The sequence below is a fragment of the Leptonotus elevatus genome, chromosome 5, assembly GCF_054856555.1.
Source record: "Leptonotus elevatus isolate MCC_2025b chromosome 5, RoL_Lele_1.0, whole genome shotgun sequence".
In the NCBI taxonomy this organism is placed as follows: domain Eukaryota; kingdom Metazoa; phylum Chordata; class Actinopteri; order Syngnathiformes; family Syngnathidae; genus Leptonotus; species Leptonotus elevatus.
This window is the reverse complement of record NC_141243.1, coordinates 19323891-19349123: the sequence shown is the minus strand read 5'-3', so window position 1 is coordinate 19349123 and position 25233 is coordinate 19323891. Positions and strand designations below refer to the sequence as shown.

Below are 25233 nucleotides of genomic sequence, written 5' to 3'. Positions count from 1 at the left end.
CACATGATTTATTTCCCTCAAAACAAAAAGGTCAATTTAGAACGTTCTGTAAAATCACAGGGGACAGAACCTCCTATGTGAGCACTTCATTTTACCCTGGCCTTTGTGATTGACCTCCCTCGTGGCAATGACTTTGTTGAAAACAGCAGTGAGTGGCTCATTCTCTCCTATGACTCGAGATGGGATGAGGGGCGACATGATGAGCTGCCTCTGACGAATGTAGGTCTCCATTGCTATCCTGAGAATGTGCATTAAGGTGAAAATAAGAAAAAAGGAGTACTGCAACCACATGTATCATAGCTGGCAAACAAATTGAAATCCAAGTGTATCAAAGGCAATATAAGGCTATCATTTTTTATCTACTGTTCGATAAAAAGTAAAAGTTAAAAAAATAAAGAAAAACACATTTGTTCATGACATATACTGTATGCACACACATATATCTATGTAAACGCACACACACAGCAAGACTGCAGTGGGAAACAAGTGCAGTCCAGGTGGCTCGAAAACAAGATTCAAACCTCTCTGTCAGAAGCTGATCTTTCTGTTGAATTTGTCCTTTGTTAGATGAAACATTCTGACCACAAAAAGTCAAAAGCTATTCGAGAACATTTCCGTCAACCCTACCCATGTGACATTTGAATACAAAGTTGAACCAGTCAAAGGTATAAAACATGTGACAACATCAAAAGACTCACTGCTGAAAAGGGATGAAATGCTGTTTGTCCTCATCATCTGTTTTGCCATGAGCGATATCCGTTATGTCCATCACTGCAATGACACCAAAGCATTAAAGACTGCCCCGAGTAGCCTACTTTGCTGGATGCAAAGCAGTTCTTGTGTAGTTCAACCAACAACTGCAAAACAAGACTAGGAGCACAAGGAAAGGCCTTCCGCCGTGCAATGGTTGGTAGCAGCATGCAAACAATTGCTTGTGTTTGCGCAAATCTCTATATTTTGCTACATGGGTATGATGTAGACGTTTGATTTTGTATGACTTGTAAAAACAATTTTTTTAAATGTGTGTGTGGGGGGGGGGGGGGGGGGGGACAACAACAAATGCAAATCCCCTGTATATTTTTATGTAGCTGTTTTAGCCGCACAAACACCAACAAGGGGTAACACCGCTTTAATATGGTCACTATGGTAAAACTTACAATGAATAATACCATAAGAGAGGTATTTTTAGGAGAACAATTAATGTGAAGCTATATTTTTATATAACTATATTAGCAGTGTCCTCCTAAAATGCACCAACAAGGCACCACAGAGCAAATACAAAGACCATGAAAAATTCACCATAACGCTAAATCAAGTGCCGCTCGCCCCATATTGTTTGCATGTTGCAAAGAAACTTTCCAAATACTGTACGTCTGTTTTTTCTTAATGTATATTATTTATTTTATTTTTTTCTAGCATGTGGATTTAATATTAGCGTCAAAGTTTATCACTGTTTTTTGAAGACTTATTTTGGGTTTACAATTTTTTTGTTTTGTTTTAAGCATTCATTTCAATGAGCATCAGTTATACATAGGGTTTTTTTTCTATTCGCGGGCCGGCATGTATTTTGCCCATAATTAAAATGGCAATTTTCTTTTGTCAGTCAGCTGGCTAGAATGTGCATGGTTGTATGTGCCCACCCCCAAGAACGCTGAAGACAAATTGTGACCTCCTCCATCATTTAAGTTGCCCATCCCTGATCTAGATTATCTAAAACCAAACTATCATTTAGTAGGTTGTGTTTGTCAATAAAATCTGCCAGTCATTGTGGAAAATTTTTCTCGAGTATCTATTATATATACAGTATTTTTATTTTGTCTGCTAAGATACCTGCTTTAAAGGACAGGTTAGTCGTTAGTGGATGAGCTATTCCCAAAACTGTAAGCAGTTTCGAAAATTGATGGATGGATGCATTCTTTATAAATGGCACAGGGTTTCCCCCAGGAAACTTGGTAAGCGTAGTGTGTTGTTGGGGATGGACGGACAAATTTCCATCCAGGGCTATTCTTTGGTTGAGGACGACAAATTACATGGCCAATCATATATCATGTCCGTCAAAGAGGGGGATGGGGGTGGCGAAAAACATCCAGCGATTACTGACGGGGAAAGTCAGTACGTACAAGTTCCCCAAAAAAATGTGTGGGGGGGCAAGGTAAGCTTGGTGGGCCGCCAGGTTAAATAAAATGCCGGGGGAAAGCATCAATATGTCAGATAGCCGTTCCGATCTGTGGAACAATTCCATAACTTCCATATTTTTTATACAATAACATCTTTAAATACTCAGTGGAACTTCATACACTCATAGGGTTTAACATTGTTGTGTATGTGGTAATATGATCAAAGTATCGTGCCAAGCCGACTAGAGACATCTAAAGAACTTCTCTCCAAGTCTTCCTGTTGTACTCATCTTAAGCCATATATATTTCACTGTTACATACAATTTTTGCCTCAACATCAAACAATCTGACTCAACTTGATTTTAGAGCATAGCGCTGCACATAAAAAAGTGTTGTATATAGTTCAAATACACAAATGCAAAACTATTATACAGATGATGATAATAATAATAATAATAATTATAATAATAATAATGCATCCATTTTCCTAACACTTATCCTCATAAAAATCATAATTAAACAGCACTAGCAGCAATACAGTAATACAACAATGCAAAGAAAATCTATATTTTAAAAGAATGACATTAAAATATACTTTTAAAAAAAGAACAGTCTCTGACACACTCCTGCAGTAACTCCTGTATGTCTAAAGACTAAACTGTCCAATTTCTTATGTTGGCCACCTGCTTTTTCGCTAGCATGCTGTTGGTGCGATCACAGCGTGCATGCTGTCACATTGGCTGATGGTTGAATGTAGACAGACAATTGCACTTTTATAACAGCTATTAGTTTGTCCATTGGAAAACTTCACAATCTTACATATTTTTTAAAAATATAATAAACAATAGATGGAAACGGTTCAAATCCGCTATCCCATTCAGTCCTCGCTCTCACTTTTCTTTAGCACCGGCTCTAAAATAGCTCCATTTCTATTTTAAAATGAGTTATTTGCCAAAGTTACGCCAGCCAGCTCCATGTTAGAGCTGAAAAAGATAGTAGTTCCAAACGGTTATACAGTAGGTGAAGCATCATAAACAAAAACAAAAAAAGTCTGATAGCATCAATATACTTCGACAATTAATCTTGGACTAAAAATAGTATAATGTACATCATAAAGACCACAGCGGCCAATGATGGTAAATGGTACTTCCTTTATATAATGCTTTCCACCTTACGAGGCCCTCAAAGAGGTTTACATTTTGACTGCTCATTCACCTACTGATGATACATCATCAGGAGCAACTGGGGGTTTAGTATATTGCTCAAAGATACTTCGACAATGTTCACAAGGCATTGGATTGAACCCACAACCTCTAGGTTGTGAGACGACCAATCTTATCACTGAGGCACACTGCCCCATGATGCACTGCATGCGGTCCAGGGCAAATTTATTTGACAACATGAGCATCGGCAAGAAGCTCTTACACACAGTGACCACATGAGGGCCCCTGTGTGTCACAGTGTTGTTTCATACTTTAGATGGATTTGTGTAATAGTTCTTTACAGAAAAGTAATATCAAATATTTATTGAGAGGCAGAAAGTGCCCTCCTCATCCGCACAGACTGAACGGCCATTGCCCTGGTTAGAGGTGTTTGACGGCAACATTAGGTGAACATCCTGATATTCGGCTACATTTCACAGATTAGCCTCTAGATTTAGACTTGTGCGTTGTGCCCTTCAGTGGACTCCTCCCTGACAACAGGAACCACCATCATGGCAACTGCCACTCACAGACTGAATATTTTGAATTCTAAATGTAGTTCAAGGTAACTGCTAGTGCATGTGATTGCTACTGCAAGGAAAATGCACGTTTTATTTTTGACAATTTTTCACTAGACTATGCAGTAATTTCAAGTAGGGTTAGTGGTAAAAAATGCAGCACATAAAGGCTGTCAACGTGCAATAAACAAATGGACTGAGATGAACCCAAGCCAGAACTAACAAGGTGGAGGCTGCTTTAAGCTATAGTAAATCCATTTTGGTCTATCTTTGTGAGGTGTCTCTCCATGCACAGCTCCACCTGTTTGCCTCCCATATGCATAAAATTAATTACTACTGCTAAGAATCAATTTACAGTTATTGTCCTGGACGGTGATTAAACATTTTTTTTTTTTCTGATGGGAGGACTGTGGGATTTTTTTCTCCACTTGCGTGGGGCTTTATTACCCGAGCATTGAAAGAAAACTTCTGTAGTAATCATCAGACCTGAAGTGTCTATCAACGTTTAGAATTAGAGGTGTCAGTCGATTAAAAATTGTAATCGTAGTTAATCGCATGACTTCAATGCTTAACTCACGATTAATCGCACATTTTATATCTAAATTTATAATAAAGTGTACAATATATATATATTTTTTAATATACAAGTGGGAAGAAATGTTAACCTAATAGAAATATGGTTGCATTTTTTTAGTCATTGAATCATTAATTTCATAACTATTCATAAAACATTTTTAAATAAAAAATAGGTACTGTACTGTAAAAAACAACAAGTGTGACATTGATTAGTGTTGGTCATTTGATCACTACATGACATAATTGCGTTTGTACGACAATGATGACAGCTCAGTGCATTTTTCTTTTCATATTTAGAGCTACTAATTTTTAACATGAATTAACTTGTGAAGTTCTGCACATTTTAAAAACTGTAAAATACAACTTGACCCCAGTCCCCACAAATATATGCATTGTTATTTAATTTATTACTGCTAAATTGTGTTACAGTGACTCCTTTGCACAATGTTGTATGCCTTTATTTTGTTAAGTTCAACACGGATGCACATTATAAAATGGCTCAACTTTACTGGAAACGAAACATAAAACATATTTTCATATTAAGAGCTATCTAATTTTTAACGTGAAGTAACTTGCGAACTTCTGCATATTTTCAAAATTGTAAAATACAACTTGACGCCAGTCCCCACAAGTATATGCATTATTATTTAATTTATTACTGCTAAATTGTGTTATAGTGATTCCTTTGAACGACGTTGAATGCTTTTGTTTTGTTAAGTTCTCGGATGCGCATTGATTGTAAAGTGACATCGCTTTACTGCAAGCAAGAGCTGCTCTATGAGTCTGACTAAAATTCCCTTAGTAGAGGCTTCCCCAATAAGGGGCGGTTGTTAATCGAGCGTTAAAAAAAAATTGTGCCATTAAAGGCACCTTAAATTAACGCAATATTAACGCGATAATTTTGACACCCTTTAAAATTAAGGTATTTTGTCCTGAAAATTTACATTACATGAAGCCAAAATATTCCAGCAAAGTGAGTGTTCCTGATCTCCATCTTACAAAATAGTAGTGCTTCAGAACTGTGCAATCTACCCAGATCCTTTCTTAATGTGTCCTGCTTTCCTGGCAGAGAAGAATAATGTGTCTTCTGAGTCACTTTTTTTTTAAACTGTGGTTTCACTCCATTTGCTGAGAAGAACCTATTTCTCCACAAATAGACTAATCGCCAAGCCAAATACAAAAAGATGGTTGCTCAACTCATTTCCAGACATCATTCTGCATTTTCTAGGTCAGAAAACAGGTGTTGCCATTTAATTCTGCACATGCATCCCTCACTTTACACATCAGTACAATTCAAAAGGTACTGCAAGACAAAGAAATGCCATTTTCATTGCTGAATGGGTTTTGGTTTTGGATAAACAGATACATTAATAGACCATATGATGTGAAAAGTTATCTCACCAGCCACACCAAATGGTCTCCTTAGTCCACCCGTTTGTTTCTTCCCCTCTTTGAGCTCCATGCTTCCTACTCTGATGATCTGGCACACCAGGAATAGACGCTGCCTCATCAGGTCACTCCTGCTAAGCTCCTGGATACAAAAAGTCAACCAATAATGCAGTTGATATCTTGTGGCAGATTCAAATTAAATGTTACAACAACTGAACCTTTCCATCTGCATGTATTCATCTTTTGGATGACTTTGTAGGTCAAGTTGAGTCATGATTTGCTTTGAGAAGGTTTGGCATTAAATGTTTCTCATTCTTAGGATGTCAGAGCACAAATGACCGTTAATGTAATATTGTGTTTGAATGGCATGAACAACAACTGCTGAAACAAGTATGCAAATATATTAACATTGTGAATTACTTGTGAAAGATGTACAAGGAGTAAGAGCTCAATTACACTTTCAGGAAACAAGTAGCTATTCAGTAGCAAATTGTCCTTCTTGTCAAAGACATTTGGAAGTTTTATATCACTTGTGTGAAACTGAGAGAGGGATTTGGATTTGGTTACCGTGAAGAGTGCTGGCAGGTTGTTGAGTTTTTCAATTTCTTTAGGCATCCCCATACTGTCCCACCGCACCAGGAAGTTCTCGCTAAATGAATTTAAACAAGGAATTGCATTTAAAAAAATATATTAATACATTTTTAAAAAACTGAAACATATTTATGTGATGCAAATCTCTGCAAATATGTCCTTACATTGGGATTTAAGGTGGATATATTTTGGCACTGACTTTTTAAATGCTTCAACATACATATTTTGCTATCTGGTGTGATCAATTATTGAATGGTTTATTTCAAATGTTTGAAAATAACATGAGAACAAAATAACTAAATATACTAAAGTAAACTAACAAAAATACAATTAGATTGCAGATATTCGAAAAGAAGTAAGAAGAAGTAAAACCTATTTACTACTACCCCTTTCTTTAAACCTTATATAATATTTTCAATATAGTACTAAAGTAATAGTGTTATCCTTGATTTTACAAGGTGGTAAGAATCTATAATCAGGTCCAGCAGTTTTGTGTCTTTAATTATTAACTATAAGTACATTATTTTAATTTGAGAGGACTTTTGTTCCTCTCCAATTTTACATTCAAAGTCACTCCGTAGAACGTCAGTTTTTGACACATTTTACACCATTAAAAAGAATCACTGTCTACCGTTTGTCTTCAATCTACATTAAGTCGCAAATAACCTTGGTGTTACACTATACAGTTCAGAGAGATGAGAGGGCGAACCTGATAAATTCTGACTGATCTGGGTCATAAAGAGACATGAGCAGCTCAGCATCTTCTCCAATGTTGCATACAAAGTTTTTCAGGTTCATGAGGAGACTGTAGGTGTGAACAGAACTAAACAGAGCCTGGCGCCTCATTTCCAGATTTTGTAACCGCGTCTGCATAAAAACGAAAACAAATAACATTACATAACATAAAAACAAAATTATCAACAATAAATAGGCATGCCTTCTCCTCTTGTATCCTGTCATCAACACTACGGGATGCAGTCTCATGGGCACGGAACAGACTGACAGTGCTTGTAAAGTCAGGATCCAGTGTGTTTCCTGCTTCATCTCGCACAACCAGGTCCAAGCCCAGAATCCTGAGCAGCAGAGTACCGCACAGTTTAACAGATTGCCACAGACTTTACAATGGTGTCAGAGGGCAAATTATTGTAGGACAGTACGTCAACAAGATTCATACCTGTTGCCATAGTCAATCTTGGCAGTGACTTTCTTTTTCAGTTCGACAAGGTCATCCTTGGGTAGTGTTCCTGACACTATCTGTGATCGATATTCTATAAGACTGTAGGCCATTTGCTGAACGCTCCGGAACAGGGAATCCTTGTTGGACTGTCACACACAAATTTATAAACTTGTAACATTGCAATATTAAAAGCAACTCTACTCTTAAGGGGAGAAAAATGGAATTATTTACTATAGTTGTTCACAAATGTGTGCAGAAAGACAGAGTACAGTGTACCTACCACAAAGAGCTTGTGCCATATCTGTGCCCATTCCCTCAGAGTAGCCCCGAGCTCCTGCACCAGTGGTAAATCTGCCGGAATAATTATTTCCTGCTGGCTAAGAGCCACAAAAGCAGAATAATAGGATATTGGAAAAGTGGCTCATTGCTCACAGAGCATATCGTATAATTTGAACAGGCACAAGTGTTTTTGTATACATGATAAATAATAGATGAATGGCTTCCTTTTACAGCCAAGATAAAAAAGAATTTCTGAAGATTCAATTAAGATAATTATAAATGTAATTGTATGTCACTGGCGGTGCGGCAAACCAAAGACTAAGTGTATAGTTACAAAAATGACATGTTTACTGATATGTGATCTTACCCTGTTCCCTCAACTGAAGCCTCCTTTAAGTGGATGTACGAAGATGGAAAAATTCCCTGAGGAAAAAAATCAAACACTTTAATGAAAAAAATAGCAATTCAACACATTTTGATTTGATCTAAACAACAGTCAGTGGCTCTACTAAAATGATACCAGTGTGGCATCCGATTTGGCATCACAATATCAAAACCAACTATCAATCTTTACGATTCTGCTAATAATGCTAATTATGCCAATGGCTCACTTATTGCTAGTGTGTGTATATATAGCCAAAACCTCGTATGTTCAAATTTCGCCTATTTCTTATTTATTTTTATGTCAAATATGGATAATTTTGGTCAGTTGTCACATGGGTATTTTTTATTTTTTTTTAAGAAACTATTAACCAATCTAAAGGGTTGAAAACTGCATCCTCTCAGTTATGATGCAACGTTAATGGCTCAACAAACATGCCATATTTTTTGGTTTCCTTAAAAGTGATTATTTTGAAAATACGCTGATTCTGCCCATCAGCATCCGGCAGTATCAGCTTTGGTGTATTTAACCTTTCCAGGTTCACAGTGGATCTCTATGGCCTGGCAACTAGACTATTATGAGAAACATGTCATCATAAACATACTTATCCTTTGATAAGAGCTTAAAACTTTGGAAAAGATCTTGGGGGATCTTTGGAAGTGATAAAACGTTCATTCATTTTATGGCCTTCGTTATGATCAGAAAAATGTGCTAGTGATACCCATACCTTATGTGATTTCTCTCGTTGTGTGTATCCCCGATACCAGCCTGAGGAGATTTATATTAATAAAGAATCACGTTACACTGAGGGGAGAGAGACTGCGAGAGTAATGACGGTCCTAATATCAAGAGGACAATGTGGAGGACTGCACACTCATTTTCAATATTACACAACATATGTAATGACAGTTAGGTTAACATTACTTCTAATTTTTGGCGGCAGCTTGCTCAGATGGAGAAGACAAATGTGTTGTGGCCTGTTGCGTATTTAGGTTTACTTACCTTCCAATTTTTCTAGTATGTGCACAGTGTCCCCAACCTGTAAACACAGCTCCAGTTCACCATGGGGTTCATAATTGTAGATTGCTAAAAGAACAGAATTAAAAAAAAATGGATCAAAGTTAAAACTCCCTTTTTAAAAGAGTGCACGGAGTGATCTTGTGACGAAAGACTGAGCAGGTGGCACGTAGCTTGAGCCAATGTTCAAAAGACAGTGGCTTTATAGCCTCATTATTTCTGTTTGACAATATTTACACCCTGCAGGTTCAGTTTTCGGCCAGCTGAATCACGAGTGAACCCTAAACTTTCCTGTAATCACTCTGCCCAACTGTTATCATGAAGGTGACCCTATCTGTGCTTTTGAAACCACCGCTATTGCAGAATTACGGCCACAATCAAGTAAGAATGCATGCGCGGGAAATCTTACATAAACATATAAACAGACTTCAAAAAAAGAAACCACAGCTAGATATTTGTCATGACTCAAGGGAGCTGCAGGAGCATGCAGCCTCCCAAGCAAATAGAACTACGAGCAGTGATCTGTCCCAACTTGCATGTGCTTGAGGCTACATTTCACAGCACCCTTTGACCGTCTTAAATAATCACACTTTAGTCTGAAAAACGAAACTTGGGGGGGGATACTGTAGTGTAAATGATTCCATTCTTCTCTAACAGTTTTCGTACAGGCAAATCTCTGCGGCAAATAAGTTTAAGAGTGTGTGTGCTTGTGGGTTGTTAGAATACGTCACAGTATTATCTATTGTATTAGGTCACGTATGACTGACAATTTGCTATGACATCCCTCATCAAAATGTCAAATTAATCCTGAAACCAGCATGAGGATATAAACACTAAAATCCTAACAATGTCAGTATGACATTTCTAGACAAGTAAAATTTCTGCATACTGTACTTTTCTGACCAATCAATTTACGGCACACTGTGGTAGGAACTACATCCCACTAATGTCATCTTCTTAAAGAATGCATTCATGCAAGTTGAGGGAGTTAAGATAAGTGTTATCACAATACCAAAATTTGGACTTTAGCACTGACTATACCTGCATAAAATACCTTGGTACCGGTACTGAAACAATACCACGGCAAAAACTTTAGAACACCAGTAAAAAGCAGTGAATAGATGACAGCGAATCAACTTCAACTTTGTTTTATTTGTAGTTATTAAAACACACACACACACACACACACACACACCCCCCCCACACACACACACTATAAGGATACAAATTAGAATAATGTTTATAAATATTTTAAAACAACACACACATTTTATAAATTTTTAAACACTTGAGAACAATTGCAAAACTTTTAATTGCCGCTTGAATGGGCTACCACAGAAATAAAAACAAATGGAAAAAAATAACTCCTGCCTGGTGCTGTCAAAGTTAGAGCGTTAACTCATTGATTAATCACAAATAAATATATTGTATTAATCATGTACTAACAGATTAATCACACTATTAATTTTGGCCACAGATGATCCTTTAGCTTGACAGCAGGTAGTTACATTAAAGATAGCACAGGTTGTGTTTGAGCAAAATACATAACAACGTGCATTAAGTAAAGCAATTATTGGGGTCTTTTTGAATGAAGGTTTCGGCTTCACACTAGCAATATGTAAAACAGCAAGCAATAGTTCTTGCTTTATTGAACCAAATACCTTGAAAAGGGACTGCCTCCCTCACACAGCCTCATTAGTATCCTTGCAATATCAGAGTAATAGGTTTTTATTTTGTGAAGGTATGATGTAATTTTTTGTCATGTTTGTAAATGTCTCTGTACATAGTGAATCCTGCACTGGAGCTTGATTTGAAGAAAATCATCAATTGAATCGAAACAGTAATTATTGGGGGGGGGGGGGTTCGCTAGCTTGCTGGGTTGTGTTCGGGAAACAAGCACAACCACTTTGGCTGACATGCAAGCATGACTCCTGGGTGAGGAGTGGCATGCCATCCCACAGGAGTGTGGGACAATACTTTTGATCTGCAAGGCTGGTGGCAGAAGTGCTAAGCTGTTGTGGGTGTGTATGACTATTCCAGATAGCACGGAGACTCATGACTGTTTGTTAAAAGAATATATTGTAAAGTTGCCAATATTTAATTGTTTCCTCATGTTACTGATAAGCCTTCAATTATCAAATGCACCAAAGAACACAAATGGGAGTCAATGGCAAAATCCTAAATAGCTGTTTAGCATTGGCAGTGAGTATTTGGCACATCTTACATGGGCGTAAATAAATACTCAGTTGGGCTACTTATCTAACAAATGTATAATCCTTACAAATTGGGCATCATTTAAATGGGAAATAAGCAGGTCTTGTAACCGCATAAAAAAAAAAATAAAGAGTGAGTCTTTATTTCACCAGAAATAATCAACAAGACACAAATTTCTGTTTTGCTTTGTTTTATATTCATAACCCCAAAACAAAAAGTGTCAGAAACATTGTTAGGGCTTGCCTTTTAAATAGTTGATATATTATTTATTTAGTATAAAGAATTGTTGGGTTATTCCTAGTCAGCTGGTCTCAGTTCATAAACACACAGGTTTGAGTTTTGTATATTATGTCAACTTCTAAAATATTAGCAGCTAGCTGTTCAAGTGAAGTTGCAAAGAAAGCTGTCCAATGTCCATGTGTTCTTGTTTTTGTTTTTTTATTAATGCCTTTCACTTTTCGTTCAGTTTAAACCTGCAACAAACCTATAATGAAATTTGTTGAACTTGTGAATACTTTTCACTATCAATTTTTATTGACTTTATCGATTAGTTCTTGCAGTTCTGAAATAATATTAATATAAGCAGTCATTGCATGTTGGATTTTTTTTTTTTTGTATAGAATAACTGACAATATCTATGTTGTGGATTATCATTATTGTGATATGAATATCGCTAACATGATATGAAATGGCTTGTGATTGAAGATTTTTTTGCCCAGCACTAGTACTGAGACTCAGTATCCATCCCAACTTATTGGTGAACAAATCAAGAACTTCTTTCTACTGAATAATCCCAGTGATTTTTTTTTATTTTGGGTGACTGCTGTTATTTACAATAAAAATGCAACAGAAACAACTTGTAAACGGAACGTCTCGCCACTGTACTGTGTGAAAATTGTGATCTTGTGGCAAGTTCTCTTTCATGGGTTAGTTTAAGCTCCATTGGCCATGGCTCCTATAAACCTTCATTAGATATGATATGATAATATCAAATGAAAGTTCTCCTTTCATCTATGTAGTTTCCCGAAATCAGGCAAGATCCGACTAATCAGGCTGATGACAAGATGTTCACGGTTTGATTGCTTTTTTTTTTTTCTATAATAATGATCTTAGCGATTCCTGTGCTTTTTTTCTGCAAAAGATAGGAGAACCGCATAGAATATCAAAAGGTACCTTTGAAAGTCACGCCAGTTGGGATCTAAAAGGATTAACATGAAAATTCCTAAAACATAAGGTAATGTCTCACCAAAAAGGGGCATTGTTTGTGCTTGCAGACCACGCCATACTTAAACATACAGTACAGTTTTAAATGTTTTGCGCTAGAACGGTAGCAGGATGATCAATGACAGCAAAAGCAGAGTGGGAAGTGTCATTAAAATCTGCAAGGTTTTTGGCCTCCAAACCACACATATGCATAACACGTTTTCAGAACACTAAGGACTCTTATGATAAGAAACACAGCCAGTGCACAGCACACATATTCTGCAGAGGAAGATTTCTCACTTGGACAACACAGATGCACAGATTTGCCTTGGGGGTGTAGAACGAGCAGTCTGCACATACAAACACACACAGGTATCAAGGCCACACCTTTAGAAAGCTACAAGCAGTGCGAGGTAAAGTCCAAGTTTGCCAAAGAGCAAATTGCAAACTATTTCCTAGTGTGCCACACGCCACTGACCCACTTGTTGCCGTTTTGTGTCACCCTGTAGGAACCCTGTAGGGTGCTTTCAACAAAATATAAAATCCATGTTTATAGTTACTTCCATGTCGGCTCAGTGAGATTATACACAAGAAGAATGGTTGGCATGCCCGCTGAAATCCAGAAACTTTTTCCATCGTTCCAAAGCGCCTTAGGGAACTACTGTAAGTAAAGTTCACTTATGGAATTTGTAAGGACTTTTTTTTTTCACCCACCACGTATAAACAACTACACAGTCAATAGAATCTAGGCTTCTCCTCCCCTCTTTTCAAGTGATTTTACTTTGCTGGGAGCTCACTGGAGTCGACGAACTTTCAAACGGCACAACAAACGTGAGCCCACTTGTTTGGAAAACTTACCCACGCCGTACTTCTCTTTCGTTGTGGGAACCCAGCGTGTCATGGCGTTGTGGTGGTGGTGGGAAACAAAAATATTTCTCTCAATAAATAAATTACTATTTACAATGGGTAAACGAGGGCGAGGAATGCACTTTTCCAGCTCGTCCCGAAGTCTACTACAGTATTTCCGCCATCATGCCACTGCGCCTGATGTAACGGGAGGGGAGGGGAAGGGAGGGCGTGCAGGCTCAGAAGTTGGGGGGAGTCACTCTATGGCAGCATACTCGAAAAAGGCTGTAGCTGCAGTTGCACGCTACCATGAGATAACAGTGTATCATCTTGTTGACACTGTATTCACCGAGGTATTCACTAAACAATACGTTGGTTGGTTGCGGTCTGCAATGTTGCACACACTGCATTTTATTGTGAGCTGTTCTGACAACCATGGCTAACTATTATGATTCATAATTTATTGTAATAGTAACTTGGATGTATGAGGGCCATTTTCATCAAAATTGGCCAATAGTGGTACCGAAAAACCCCACTAAATTCCGTTTTGAAAATCAATTAATTGCCACGGCTGGACTGGCCATCTGGCATACAGAGCAGATGTTGGGACCGATATTGGTATGGTATGATATTTCATTATTTTCCTTCATTTTACCCCAAGAGACCAGCTCATAATTTCTAAGGTGCAACCAATTAATCAATTTACAATATAGACGAAAAACTGAACCAAGTGGCAGAGCTATTGTAGTAGGGGTTAAGGGGTAAGATTTGAATGCATATGCTTATGAAGTAAATTTAAAGATAAATACTGAAGTGCTAAAATGTGATCCAAGTGGGGTTTGAACCCAGGTTGGTGGCAGGCAATTGCTCTTAGCACTGAGCTAATTTGACTTGTTCAAATGCATGGCTAATGGTGTGTTTATTTTGAAAAGTGTCATCTGATGCTGAAAACTAGCATGTATATCACTTAGCATAATGGCCATGGGTATATTTGCAATGTACAGTTCAAGGACCTGCGACCTCCTGGTTACTGAAGAATGCACTTTACCAACTGTGCCACTGAGCAGTATCAGACAGGTGGTAATGATGATAAATTGGATGTATGGAAGTGGGCGTGGAAAGTGGGACTCTGAAAAATGTTAACGTCTGTCCCATTGAAAATTAATGTGAAAAGTTGATATTTAACATTAAATTGTGCGAATACTGTAAGTAATGTGAAATCAGACGATATATAGCCCGGGACGCTTGAATCAAGTTGAAATTTGAACCGTGTAAATCGGAAGTATTATGTGGGAGTTGTTACACGGCAAAAAAGCGTGGAGAATAAAAATCACAATAACATATGTGGGAATGCTTGAGAGTCTCTCCAAGCAGTCAAAAATTTTGATATATATATTTTTTTATCAGTAGTGGGCCACAAACCTGACGTAGTAACTAACCCCCAATAATAAACATTTCAATAAATTGACACCTCTCTGGCAGTGTTTTTGGAAAGGCCGAAGTTTTGGCACAGATTGTGTTCATTCTAATAGATAAGTCGTATTGTCACGAGTTATTAACAGTGGTCACTAACAGTATCAGAACGACATTCATATCAACAGCTATCAATCAAAACTGCATTCTTTTAGATCCTTTGTAATATTGAGTGGTCTCTTTAAATGGTGTGTACTGTATGTATGTAGGCTACTGTATGTGTGTATGCAAACAGTAATTCAATTATTCCTTTATATATATCATTAACATGTTTGACTCAGAGTCAAACACCAGATTCAAACTCAGATCGGACCTTTTGTGTGGAGTTTGGATGTTCGCTCCGTTTAAGCATGGGTTTTGTCTGGGTACTCTGGTTTCCGCCCACATTTTGAAAAGCATGCTAGGTTAATTATAGACTTTAATTGTGTATAGTAATGAATGTGTACCAGTATATGTGCATGGTTGTTTGTCTATATGTCTATATGTGCCCACTCATTGACTGATTATCAAGTGGTGTGTCCCCATCCAAATTTAGCTGTGATAGACTGCAGCTCACATGAGATCCTGAACAACGTAAGTCAGGGGTCACCATCGAGGTGCTCGTGGGCACAGGAGTAGCCCCAGGGGGGACATGAAAATGTGAATACTGGCAGATATTTATAGAAATAAAGTGTTTATTGTACATATTGATATTTATCTCTTCATCTAACGTGATTGTGTCTTCACATAATATTAATATCATTAATAACAGATAACTTGTTGTATAACATTATTTGAGCAAATTGGTTATTTCAGAAATGTGTAACAAACTGTTATTTCTTACAATAAATCAATACCCAAAAATATCTCTCAAAAAGGTTGGTTACCAATGGCATAAGTGGTAGAAAATTGATAAATGGATCAATGGAGGAAAAGGAAATTATTTGTTTTAACTCAAATCAATATTTTACATGAACCGTGAACTTCATTAAGTGCTCTCAAAATTACTCCTCATAACTGTTGAAAACTTTAAGTTAATGGAAAATACATTGAGGCCAAACTGTCCCCTGATGGCATTGGTGTAATTTTTGTGATGCACTATTTAGCAAAGGCGAGAGTCGTTTGAAGCTCTGATTGGTCATAAAAAGGTTATTCTTTTTCATTTCAAATACCATCTCATAATGACAAACACATGAAAGGGTTCTATGGAAAGCAGTTACCTGCATTCCACCTGCAAAGCCATTTCCACTGCAACACAGTGAAGCATGCAAGCATTAGCAAAGCAGTTGTGTTGAACTTGTATATTATGAGGACATTTGCTTCATGCCGCCTCACCGTTGCCTGCATATTACAAAACACACTCAATAGTCTTTGCTGTGCTCATTGAATTAATTTACAGCTGTTGGCAGACAGCTGGTTGACCACTTATCCTTTTGTTTGCCTGTCATTTATGTGTGTTTTTTCTTGCTGCCAAATGGTGCCGTCAGTAAGTTTAGTCATCCGATGCTTTGTTGGTCTCTCTGACAGGTCAGAGTTCTTTTTCACATCCATTGAGTGATCTGTCTGCTTTAAAATACAGCCAATGCAATTAGGAAGGCTATGCATGCAGGGGGGAGACCAAGCCTGAGTGGATGTTGCTATTGAATAGTCTTTTTTTTCAAAGGATAGAGCCAATGGACACATTGTGAAAAAAATATTACACATAAATTAACCCATTATGTAAAGCTCGAAATAACATATCTGATCACTGCTTTTAAACAAAAAACGTTTTTAATCTGTACATTTTTCACTCTTAAATACCATAAGATGGAATCAATCATTTAAAAAATGTATTCTTGCTTCTATCAACCTTTTTACATGGCAAATATATTCGGCTTCATCGACTGAGCTTGGTGGACCACATTTTTGGCACAGACACAATTGTTTGAGTATATTTTAGTAGGCAGTTCTTTTAGGGTCTACTTCAATACATAATATTTCTGTGATCTATTTCTGACTGATCTGAAGGTGCTTGCAGATGGTGAGAATTTATTTGTGAGGGTATATAAAACTTCTCTTACCCTTTTCGCCTCCAAACTTCTGGTCTTTTCTTATAACCTAAAATGTAAAGATGTGAGTTGATTGAAGGTTATGGGGGGGAAATCGCAAAAAGGATACAATATTGCCATCACCTGACTCATTTGTGCTACTGCAGACAGTAGATTGTTATTAACAAAGCCTGTACTACTTACTGGCGTTTTGGTGCAATAAATGGTGGTATCATTCAGATGGGGATGCTGGCATATTATGAGATGCATCAGTCTTTATGATGGCTCTGTTAGCAATAATGTTGGACAAGCTTCACATAAACTTTGATTTTATGCAAGCTAATATCACTAATGTCACATGAAGTGATGTATTAAAAAATCATGACCTAAATTCCATCCAATTTGTATAGCACGTATCCTCATTAGGGCATTTGGTGGGCTGTCTTAGTAGTACACCCTAGACCAGGGGTCACCAACCTTTTTGAAACAGAGCTACTTCTTGGGGATGTATATGAAGGGCTACCTGTTTGATACACACGTCTGAAAGAACACATTTTGCTCAAATGACCTCATATCAATTTTGATGTTATTTTATTATTAAGTGATAATACTCATTTGTGTGAATCCATTGATCATGTTCATGATTTCTCACAGTGATTTCTATAAAACAAATCCAGTGTTTACATTTTCAAACTTCTACAAAATACGTAGAAAATCTAAATGTTCCATCTCTGGTAAACTACACATTAAAAACCGATTGGCAAAATCAACCCCAAAAAAAGGTTGAATTTGACCAATCTAGCTGGTAGTTATGTGTTTGACAGATCCTTTGGTTAAAACATCCACTCTAGAATGGTAGGTGTTTTCAAATAATATATATAGGTGATTGTGCCAACCGATACAAATGGGACCAAGAGATTGGTTAGTCTGTATTCGAGGCTGACATTTTTAAAAAGTACCACTGATTGTCACACCCACCTAAGTGGGGTGAAATTTGTTCTCCTCATTTGACCCGTCTCCTGAGGGAGCGGTGAGCAACAGCAGAGGTAGCGCTCGGGAATCATTTGGTGATCAAGCACCCCAATTCCAACCCATAATGCTGAGTGTCAAGCATCGAGGAAAATGGGTCCCATTTTTATAGTCTTTGGAATGACTCAGCCAGGGATTTAACCCACAACCTCCCAGTCTCAAGGCAGACACTCTACGGCTAGACCACTGAGCTGGTCACGCCTAGTGATCTATCTAGACACACATTTCCATTTTACTATGTTATATAGTTAAACTCAAAGAGCAAAGACTATTTCCATGCATGCACACAAAGGTCCCATTTCTCTCACATATTGTCCACAAAGCTGCCTAAATCTGTGTTTAGTAAGCACTTCTCCTTTGCAGAGATAATCAATCCCCCCACAGGTGTGACATCAAGATGCTAATTAGACAGCATGATTATCACACAGGTGTGCCTTAATCTGTGCACAATAAAAGGTCACTGTACAGTTTTATCACCCAGCACAATGGCACAGATGTCACAAGTTTTATGAGAGCATGCAATTGGAATACTGACTGCAGGAATGTCCAGCAGAACTGTTGCCCTTAAATTGAATGTGTATTTCTCTACCAAAAATCCTCTTCAAAGGTGTTTCAGACAATTTGGCATAACTACATTACTGCAGCTGCAAACTTGAAGATTTTTTTTTTTTTCAGTTACAGTGTGACATTTTAAGTTGCATGATTTAATTAGACAATTTTTTGTGTATGTAATATCATATATTGCAGTTGTAAGAGAAATTTGATGCACATCAAACATTCAAAAGACAGAACACCCCATCCCCCCGCCATCCCCCACCCACCCAGTATTTAGCCAACTGGCTCATTCACCTTAAAAATAATCAGTCTAATCCGGCACTACTGTTGAGTCAATGCTCCATCTTTGGCCGGTGACGGAACATCATGCATCTTTTGACAGTTTTTTTTTCTTTAAAAAAAATTAACCCTAGATCACCCTGTAAAAAAATTACCAGCATTTCACAATAATTAACAGTGTGGTTTTACAGTAATTTGTTGTAATTAAGTTCCAGTGTAATATCCCAATGAATACGTGTATAAACAAAACATGTAAACTAAAACTTAAAAAACGACAGTATTGTTGGAATCATGCAATCAAAAAAAACCCTGTTATATCACAACAAGGCCTCACAGCAACACAGTAAAAAAAAAATGCAAGGATTTTACAGTATTCAACAGTATTATTATAGTCTAGTATTTTTATTCAAATATTCCCCGGTAAGTCACATGACATAAATAACCGAACATGACACAGAGTGTGAAGACACCATTTCCCATTTCCATTGGCGAGGACAACAAAGGCACTTCCTCCAAAGGTTCCTCCCCAAAGATTTTCGTTTTTTTCATGATTAATGAAATATAATTAACGAACAAAGCCGAATCCCACCCCTTACGGTAGAGCTCATGGGACCTTAGATTGGAAAAAAATATGAATGATCTGTGAATGAGGGGAGGAATATTATCTTTTGGTCCCTTTTGAATTGTGACATAAAATCCAAATAGTATATGTGATTAATGAATTTACTTTAAAACATAAAAAAAAAAAATGTCATTAGAAAAACTATACTGGAGGCAGTTGCGTGACGTCATAGCTTTTGCTCGCTTCCTGCAGCTTGGAGTGACTGCAGCCTGGCACAAAGGGTGGCATGGCTCAGTGGTAGAGTGGTCATCACCCAGCTGGCAGTTTATTGCTTTGATCCCCAGCCCTTGTGACCATGCTGATGTGTCCTTCAGCAAGACAGTGAACCCTAATTTGCTCCCACCTGGTAGCCCAGCATGGCAGTAGCCGACCACTGGTGTATGAATGTGTCTGAGTGAATTTGCAGTGCACAGCAAAAGGTTGTAATTACCCAGTAACGTTTTGCCACTGCAGCTGTGAAGTTACAATATGGGGTTGTGCTTTTACAACAATGCATAGTTAAATCACACATTTCACAGTATAATTTTGTAATACTTACTGTGAGTCATGCAAAACTTATCAAATTATTTATTGTGAAATCACAGCAAAAAAAATTGCAGTGCACAGTTAATTTAATATTATTAAGTAATGACTATCTGCTGTAAATCCTACAATGCTTCTCTGTCTTCACAGGTTTCAAGAGGCTCCCACTTTTGTTTTCATCTGAATCAACAAGGAATCTTACATTTCTTTTTTAATTAGCAAACCAGACCACTTGAGACCTGTTACAATATGTGCACCATACAAAGCAAAACATCATCTTTAATAATGTAATTACATTTGAACATAAACAGTCCCAGTCCTCTGTTTTCAGGCCAACACAGAGGCTTGTCAGCAGAACAATTTAATTAGGAGATTCTCTGAGCTCAACAGAGGGAGCCAAAATGCTTATCTAAGACTTCCTTTTCTTTGAGGATACAAAGCAGGGCTATCTGAAACCATACAGCATTGCCACCATCACTGTCTGGACTTTGTTAAAAGCAGTGTGTCATTTTTAGGGCTAACAACAGCTGAAAAGTACAACATAACTGCAAAAAGTGCTTATTTTAAAATGAAAGCAGAGTAAATTATTGTGTTGTTGTTGTATTTGTTGCTGTTGCTGTTGTTTTGAGCAATGCAATGTTATTGTGTTTGCACCACTGTCATTTCTAGTCTGGTCTGCATTTCCAGGATACAAAAGTCATACAATTTCACCTTAATTAATAATTCAAATGTTGTTGGGTGCATCAGACTGCAAGGCAACATAAGATTCAGTGATGCTAGTACTCAAGCTGAAAGAGATTGTATGTCCAAATTCAGTTCACTGCACTGTATTTCTGTCTTCTACCTCTGTAATTTACACGCTTTTATTTAGAGCTGATAAAGGCAAACATTAAAAGTCTGTTAACATCCGCTGCCAACTATTTGGGGGTTAAAGAGCATGTTATTAGTGTTTAATATTTTATGCAGAACCTTCACTCCTTTGTTCACTCTTAGCAATAATGACATTGCAGATGTCCACAACATGCAGGAAAGCTTTATGAACTGAACTTAGTCTGGTCAGAACATACCCGTGTCATATAGACTGCAGTATATGAAATTTATATGAAGATGAAATGTGATGAAGTTGATACAACCTTTATTTTTTGCTGGCATTGAGGATAGCGGTTTGGAAAATGGATGGATGGGCCCAAACCTATATGACAATTTAGTAAATGTCTTCTTCTTCTTCATCATCATCATCATCTTCTCCTCCTCCTTCTTCTTCTTCTGACGAAAATATTGCGTTATAGTGGTTTTTTCCCCCCTCATCATATCCTGTAGGACCACTGAGAGCTCCTAGGCTTAATAGGTTTGAGGTCAGGACTCTGAAGTTCTTCCCTAATAAACTCATCCACATGTCTTTACTGACCTTGCTTTGTGCACTGGGGCACATATTATTTTATTCATAGGTCTGTTTCAATACTTTTGTTTAGTGTGCATATGACTTCATATCATTGGTTTAGTGTATCTGCACCGAGTGCTCGGCACCCTTTTTAAGCACCATGCCTGCTGGGTGGTTTATATATTTGGGTCCAACCAAAAGAATATCATTAGTCTGCTTGAGTGTTTTAATCAATAAGAAAACATTAACCATATTGCTATTGCTTTGAGTAGTGCAAAGTGTGGGTGCAGCCAAATTCACTGAAAGTAGTGTTTCTGATGATTAATTTGAGTGCATTTTTGGACTGGCTCAAGCTGCATTGTAGAAACAGAAAGAGGCTGAGGCGGAGTCTTGCTTAGGGTGGAGTAAGTCAAGGACAAGAAGGATATGGAGGAGGAGATATGTTCTATGCTTCAATATTTATTGCATAGGCAAAATATGCTGTTATACATGTTGTTGGTGTGTGCTGCACCTAATCAAATAGAACTCGCAATGTGTTCATTCCTCTGGGAGTGTCTGGGTGTAATAAGAGAAGATATCGCGTGTGCTATTCATTTAACTGATATACTGTGTAGACTGGGCCTCTGCGAGTGCCCAAAGGAAGACCTGGCATCTCTTTACTGGATATAAAATAGTCTGTCCTCTGTCAAGGTTTAATGCAATGAGATATGTCTCGGCGCTCCTCCCTTAGTCATTCCTCCTCCATCCCAACCTCTCTATCGCTGCCCCCCCCCCCTTTTCCTCCTAATGAAATAATGAAATTCCCCTTCGCTGGCTGTCTTGCAAGAGTTGACACTCGGCCAGATTCATTGGCGCAGCACACTTGCTGAGTCATAAAGGTTTCGACGTGCTCCGGTCCATATAGGGAAGTTGATGAGGGTGTGGCATACAAGAAAAACACTGGCATCAGCGCAAACAGTCACACATCAACCACAGATTTCATTAGGACAATGGCATGCTCGCTCAAAATCAACACAACTATATTACTTTACATTTATAAGCTCAGTTGAACAAAAAGTGCATAACTGGCAATTAAAGGGAAAAAATTAACAGCACTTGACAGCATAATTAATATAGTGCAATACGCCATTAAGTGATTCTAATTAGTGCTTCAGTGATACAGGAAAACCGGCACCTTAGTTGCTGCTCATGTTTATGATAAATTCTATTACTCTGGTGAAGATAACCTTTACCTGTAGAGACAAGGACTTGTTGGTTAACAAATGTAAAAATGACAGCAAAATATATAATATTTTATATTCAATAAATACACGTTTATTGAAAAGGCCTTTTCTTTGATGCAACAACTGTGCATAGAACTATAAATGAAAACCACTGCATAGATTTTCGGTTTATAAGGCTTCAAGGCTTTATTATTTCAGCACATTATGGATATCAACCACTGTGAAGATATTAGCCAGTTCAGTATAGTACAGAACTTCTTAGTAGGATATTCTGGTGACGTTTAAGCATAAACATGTTGCGAACAAATCCACACAAAGCACAATTATAGTTTTGATGCTTGTGACATTCTCATAGCTTTAATCCCGGTTAAATTGTACCATCCATGCAACAAGTTCGCCATTACAATTTAACGGATGATAAATACGAGCCTCACAGGAGAGCAGTTGCTTTAGCTGCAAGTTACCAAAGCATAAATAAACAGTACTAGGCTTTTCCATTTTTCTCATCAGCCGCTGTTTTCACTTCTTTTTGACTTCCTTCCTTCTCATCATCATGGTCTTCTTCTTCCTTCTGGTCAGATTCATCTGCTCCTTCCTGTTCATCCTCCTTAGATGGATCTTCAGCCTCAGCCTCTTCAAGGAGAAAAAAAGAGAAATGAGTAATTGACTGCTATACACGCACCAGCCTCAACTGTGTACACACACATGCTTACCTTCTCCATCAGCTTCATTCTCACCCTCCTCATCTTCCTCTTCTTTGTCCGTGTCATCTCTTTCCTCATTTTCCTTCTCCTCCTCCTCTACCTCCTGCTCCTCCTCCTCCTCTTCCTGCTCCTCCTCCTCTTCTTGAGGAGCACTTGCCTCTGCTTGCTGTGCTTCACTTGCAGATATTATCTCCTCAGTGGAGATTGTTGATCTGTACAAGCGAGGGGCCAGTAGGTACGGAGCAGCCGAATGCAGTTGAGATTGCATGGAGACCAGAGATCTTCCATGAGGAGGCCCAGCAAACATAGCTTGGGAGTGAACAACAGAAGACATCTGGCCACACCGGTCTAAGCGGTTTTCTTCTCCTTCAAGCAGCTTTCTAAGATTGTATTAAACACAGACAGCAAGGCAGCATGTTTATGGCATTTGTTTCTTAATTACAATACAACATACATGAACCTTGTGTGTAGGAGTACAACCTGTAGGCTGCAATTTCAATATCCAATGCCATCTTCACATTCAAAAGATCCTGATAATCTTTCAGGTAGCGAGCCATTTCATTCTTGTTTGCCCTCAATTCTTCCTCCAGATGATTAATGGCATCCTGTGGTGAAAAATAAAAATACATTATTGGCAGAAATAACTGCATAATATAACCTTTCCTATATGCCTAAATAACCACTAAGGGAAGATACAACCGCTTCAGTCGTTTTCTATTGATTTGCAGATATTTTTGTCCCACAGTGAAGACACACATCAATGTCTATGAGTTGCTCACCTGCAGTGCAGAAATCTCAGCACTCTGTTTCTCCTCCACTTCCTGCAATTGGTTTTCCAGTGCTTGGTTGAGCTCTCTACAGGCATCAATCTCCAACGTCCTAGTTTTGAGCTGCCTGCGGTATTCACCGGCTTCATCTTTAGCATTACGTACACCCTCTGTATTGCGAGCAGTGCCTACCGACATAACATTCATCTTATTGCAGAACCACTCCTCCGCTGACTGGCGATTGCGTTGTGCCATTGTCTCATACTGGGCTCGAATGTCCCGTAAAGCAACTGATAGGTCCGGTTTAACTACATTCATCTCCACGGACACATCCGTGCTGTACTGGATTTGGGCCTGGAGTTCCGCAATTTCGCTCTCGCAGAGACGCTTGAGAAAGGCCAGCTCATCCAGCAGAATTTCAACTCTTTTCTCAAGCTCAGCTCTCTCCATTGCGGCCTCATCTGCCTCCTTTCTGGCATCCATAAGTCTGCCTTCTGCCCCCTCCCTACCAAGCACTTCATCCTCATAGCATTTTTGCAGGTTCTTCAGCACGCCCTCCATCTCATCCCTGTGGTGCTGGGCAGCTTGTCTCTCATAACGGGCTTCATCCACTGCAGCATTTAGCTGGCGGATCTCGTGCTCATATTGAGCCCGAAGGTTCGATGGCTCCGTTTGGCGCTGCCTGATTAACAGGCGTTCAGTCTCCAGCACCTTGTTTTGTTGCTCCAGTTCATGGACCCTATCTATGAAGCTCGCAAAGCGGTCATTTAGGTCTTGTAGCTCAGCCTTCTCCTGGGTCCTTAATTGTTTGAATTCGGAGGTCACCTGTGCTGCTTGGTCAAGGCGAAGCTCACTGGCAGCTGTATACCCTGGAGCAGAAAGCAGGAAAGAGCTGGAGGTAGCTCGACTGTGGGTAGGAAAACTTCTGTATGACGATGCATAAGGTGCGGGAGCAGAGTGGCTCGAATATGCAGCCCTTGACTCTATAGGTCCATATCCTGCACTACGCACAACGGTTCTTCTCTTGTAAGTAGAAGGAAAATAAAAGTCAAAGCCGGTGGAAGTCATGATTTAAGGCAATCTGATCTGAGTCTTGCGATGTAGCTGTGTCAACTGCGCAGTGATTCTGCATTACACTGGCTTTTATAGAGCCTGTAATGA

General features: G+C 38.4%; 2 protein-coding genes across 2 annotated transcripts in view; both read right to left on the bottom strand.

The window, feature by feature from the left end:
- dock5 (dedicator of cytokinesis 5) overlaps positions 1 to 13723 on the bottom strand; it is a 37996-nt gene extending 24273 nt beyond the window's left edge. Inside the window, exons 1-12 of the mRNA XM_086076095.1 lie at positions 13524 to 13723; positions 9234 to 9317; positions 8959 to 8999; positions 8217 to 8272; positions 7851 to 7947; positions 7568 to 7716; positions 7331 to 7466; positions 7103 to 7260; positions 6370 to 6451; positions 5815 to 5944; positions 699 to 771; positions 96 to 238 (exon numbers count right to left, since the gene is read on the bottom strand). Coding sequence (XP_085932221.1) covers positions 96 to 238; positions 699 to 771; positions 5815 to 5944; positions 6370 to 6451; positions 7103 to 7260; positions 7331 to 7466; positions 7568 to 7716; positions 7851 to 7947; positions 8217 to 8272; positions 8959 to 8999; positions 9234 to 9317; positions 13524 to 13566 — 1192 coding nt within the window. The 5' untranslated portion in view covers positions 13567 to 13723. The remainder of the gene's footprint in view (positions 1 to 95; positions 239 to 698; positions 772 to 5814; positions 5945 to 6369; positions 6452 to 7102; positions 7261 to 7330; positions 7467 to 7567; positions 7717 to 7850; positions 7948 to 8216; positions 8273 to 8958; positions 9000 to 9233; positions 9318 to 13523) is intronic.
- A 9044-nt stretch (positions 13724 to 22767) lies between these two features.
- On the bottom strand, positions 22768 to 25175 carry neflb (neurofilament light chain b). The gene is made up of 4 exons (XM_086075825.1): positions 24085 to 25175; positions 23786 to 23910; positions 23315 to 23685; positions 22768 to 23234 (listed from the first exon to the last, which is right to left on the bottom strand). Exons 1-4 carry the CDS (start codon positions 25138 to 25140, stop codon positions 23086 to 23088), a joined length of 1701 nt encoding a protein of 566 aa, XP_085931951.1. The 5' UTR covers positions 25141 to 25175; the 3' UTR covers positions 22768 to 23085.
- Between the last annotated feature and the right edge of the window lie 58 nt (positions 25176 to 25233).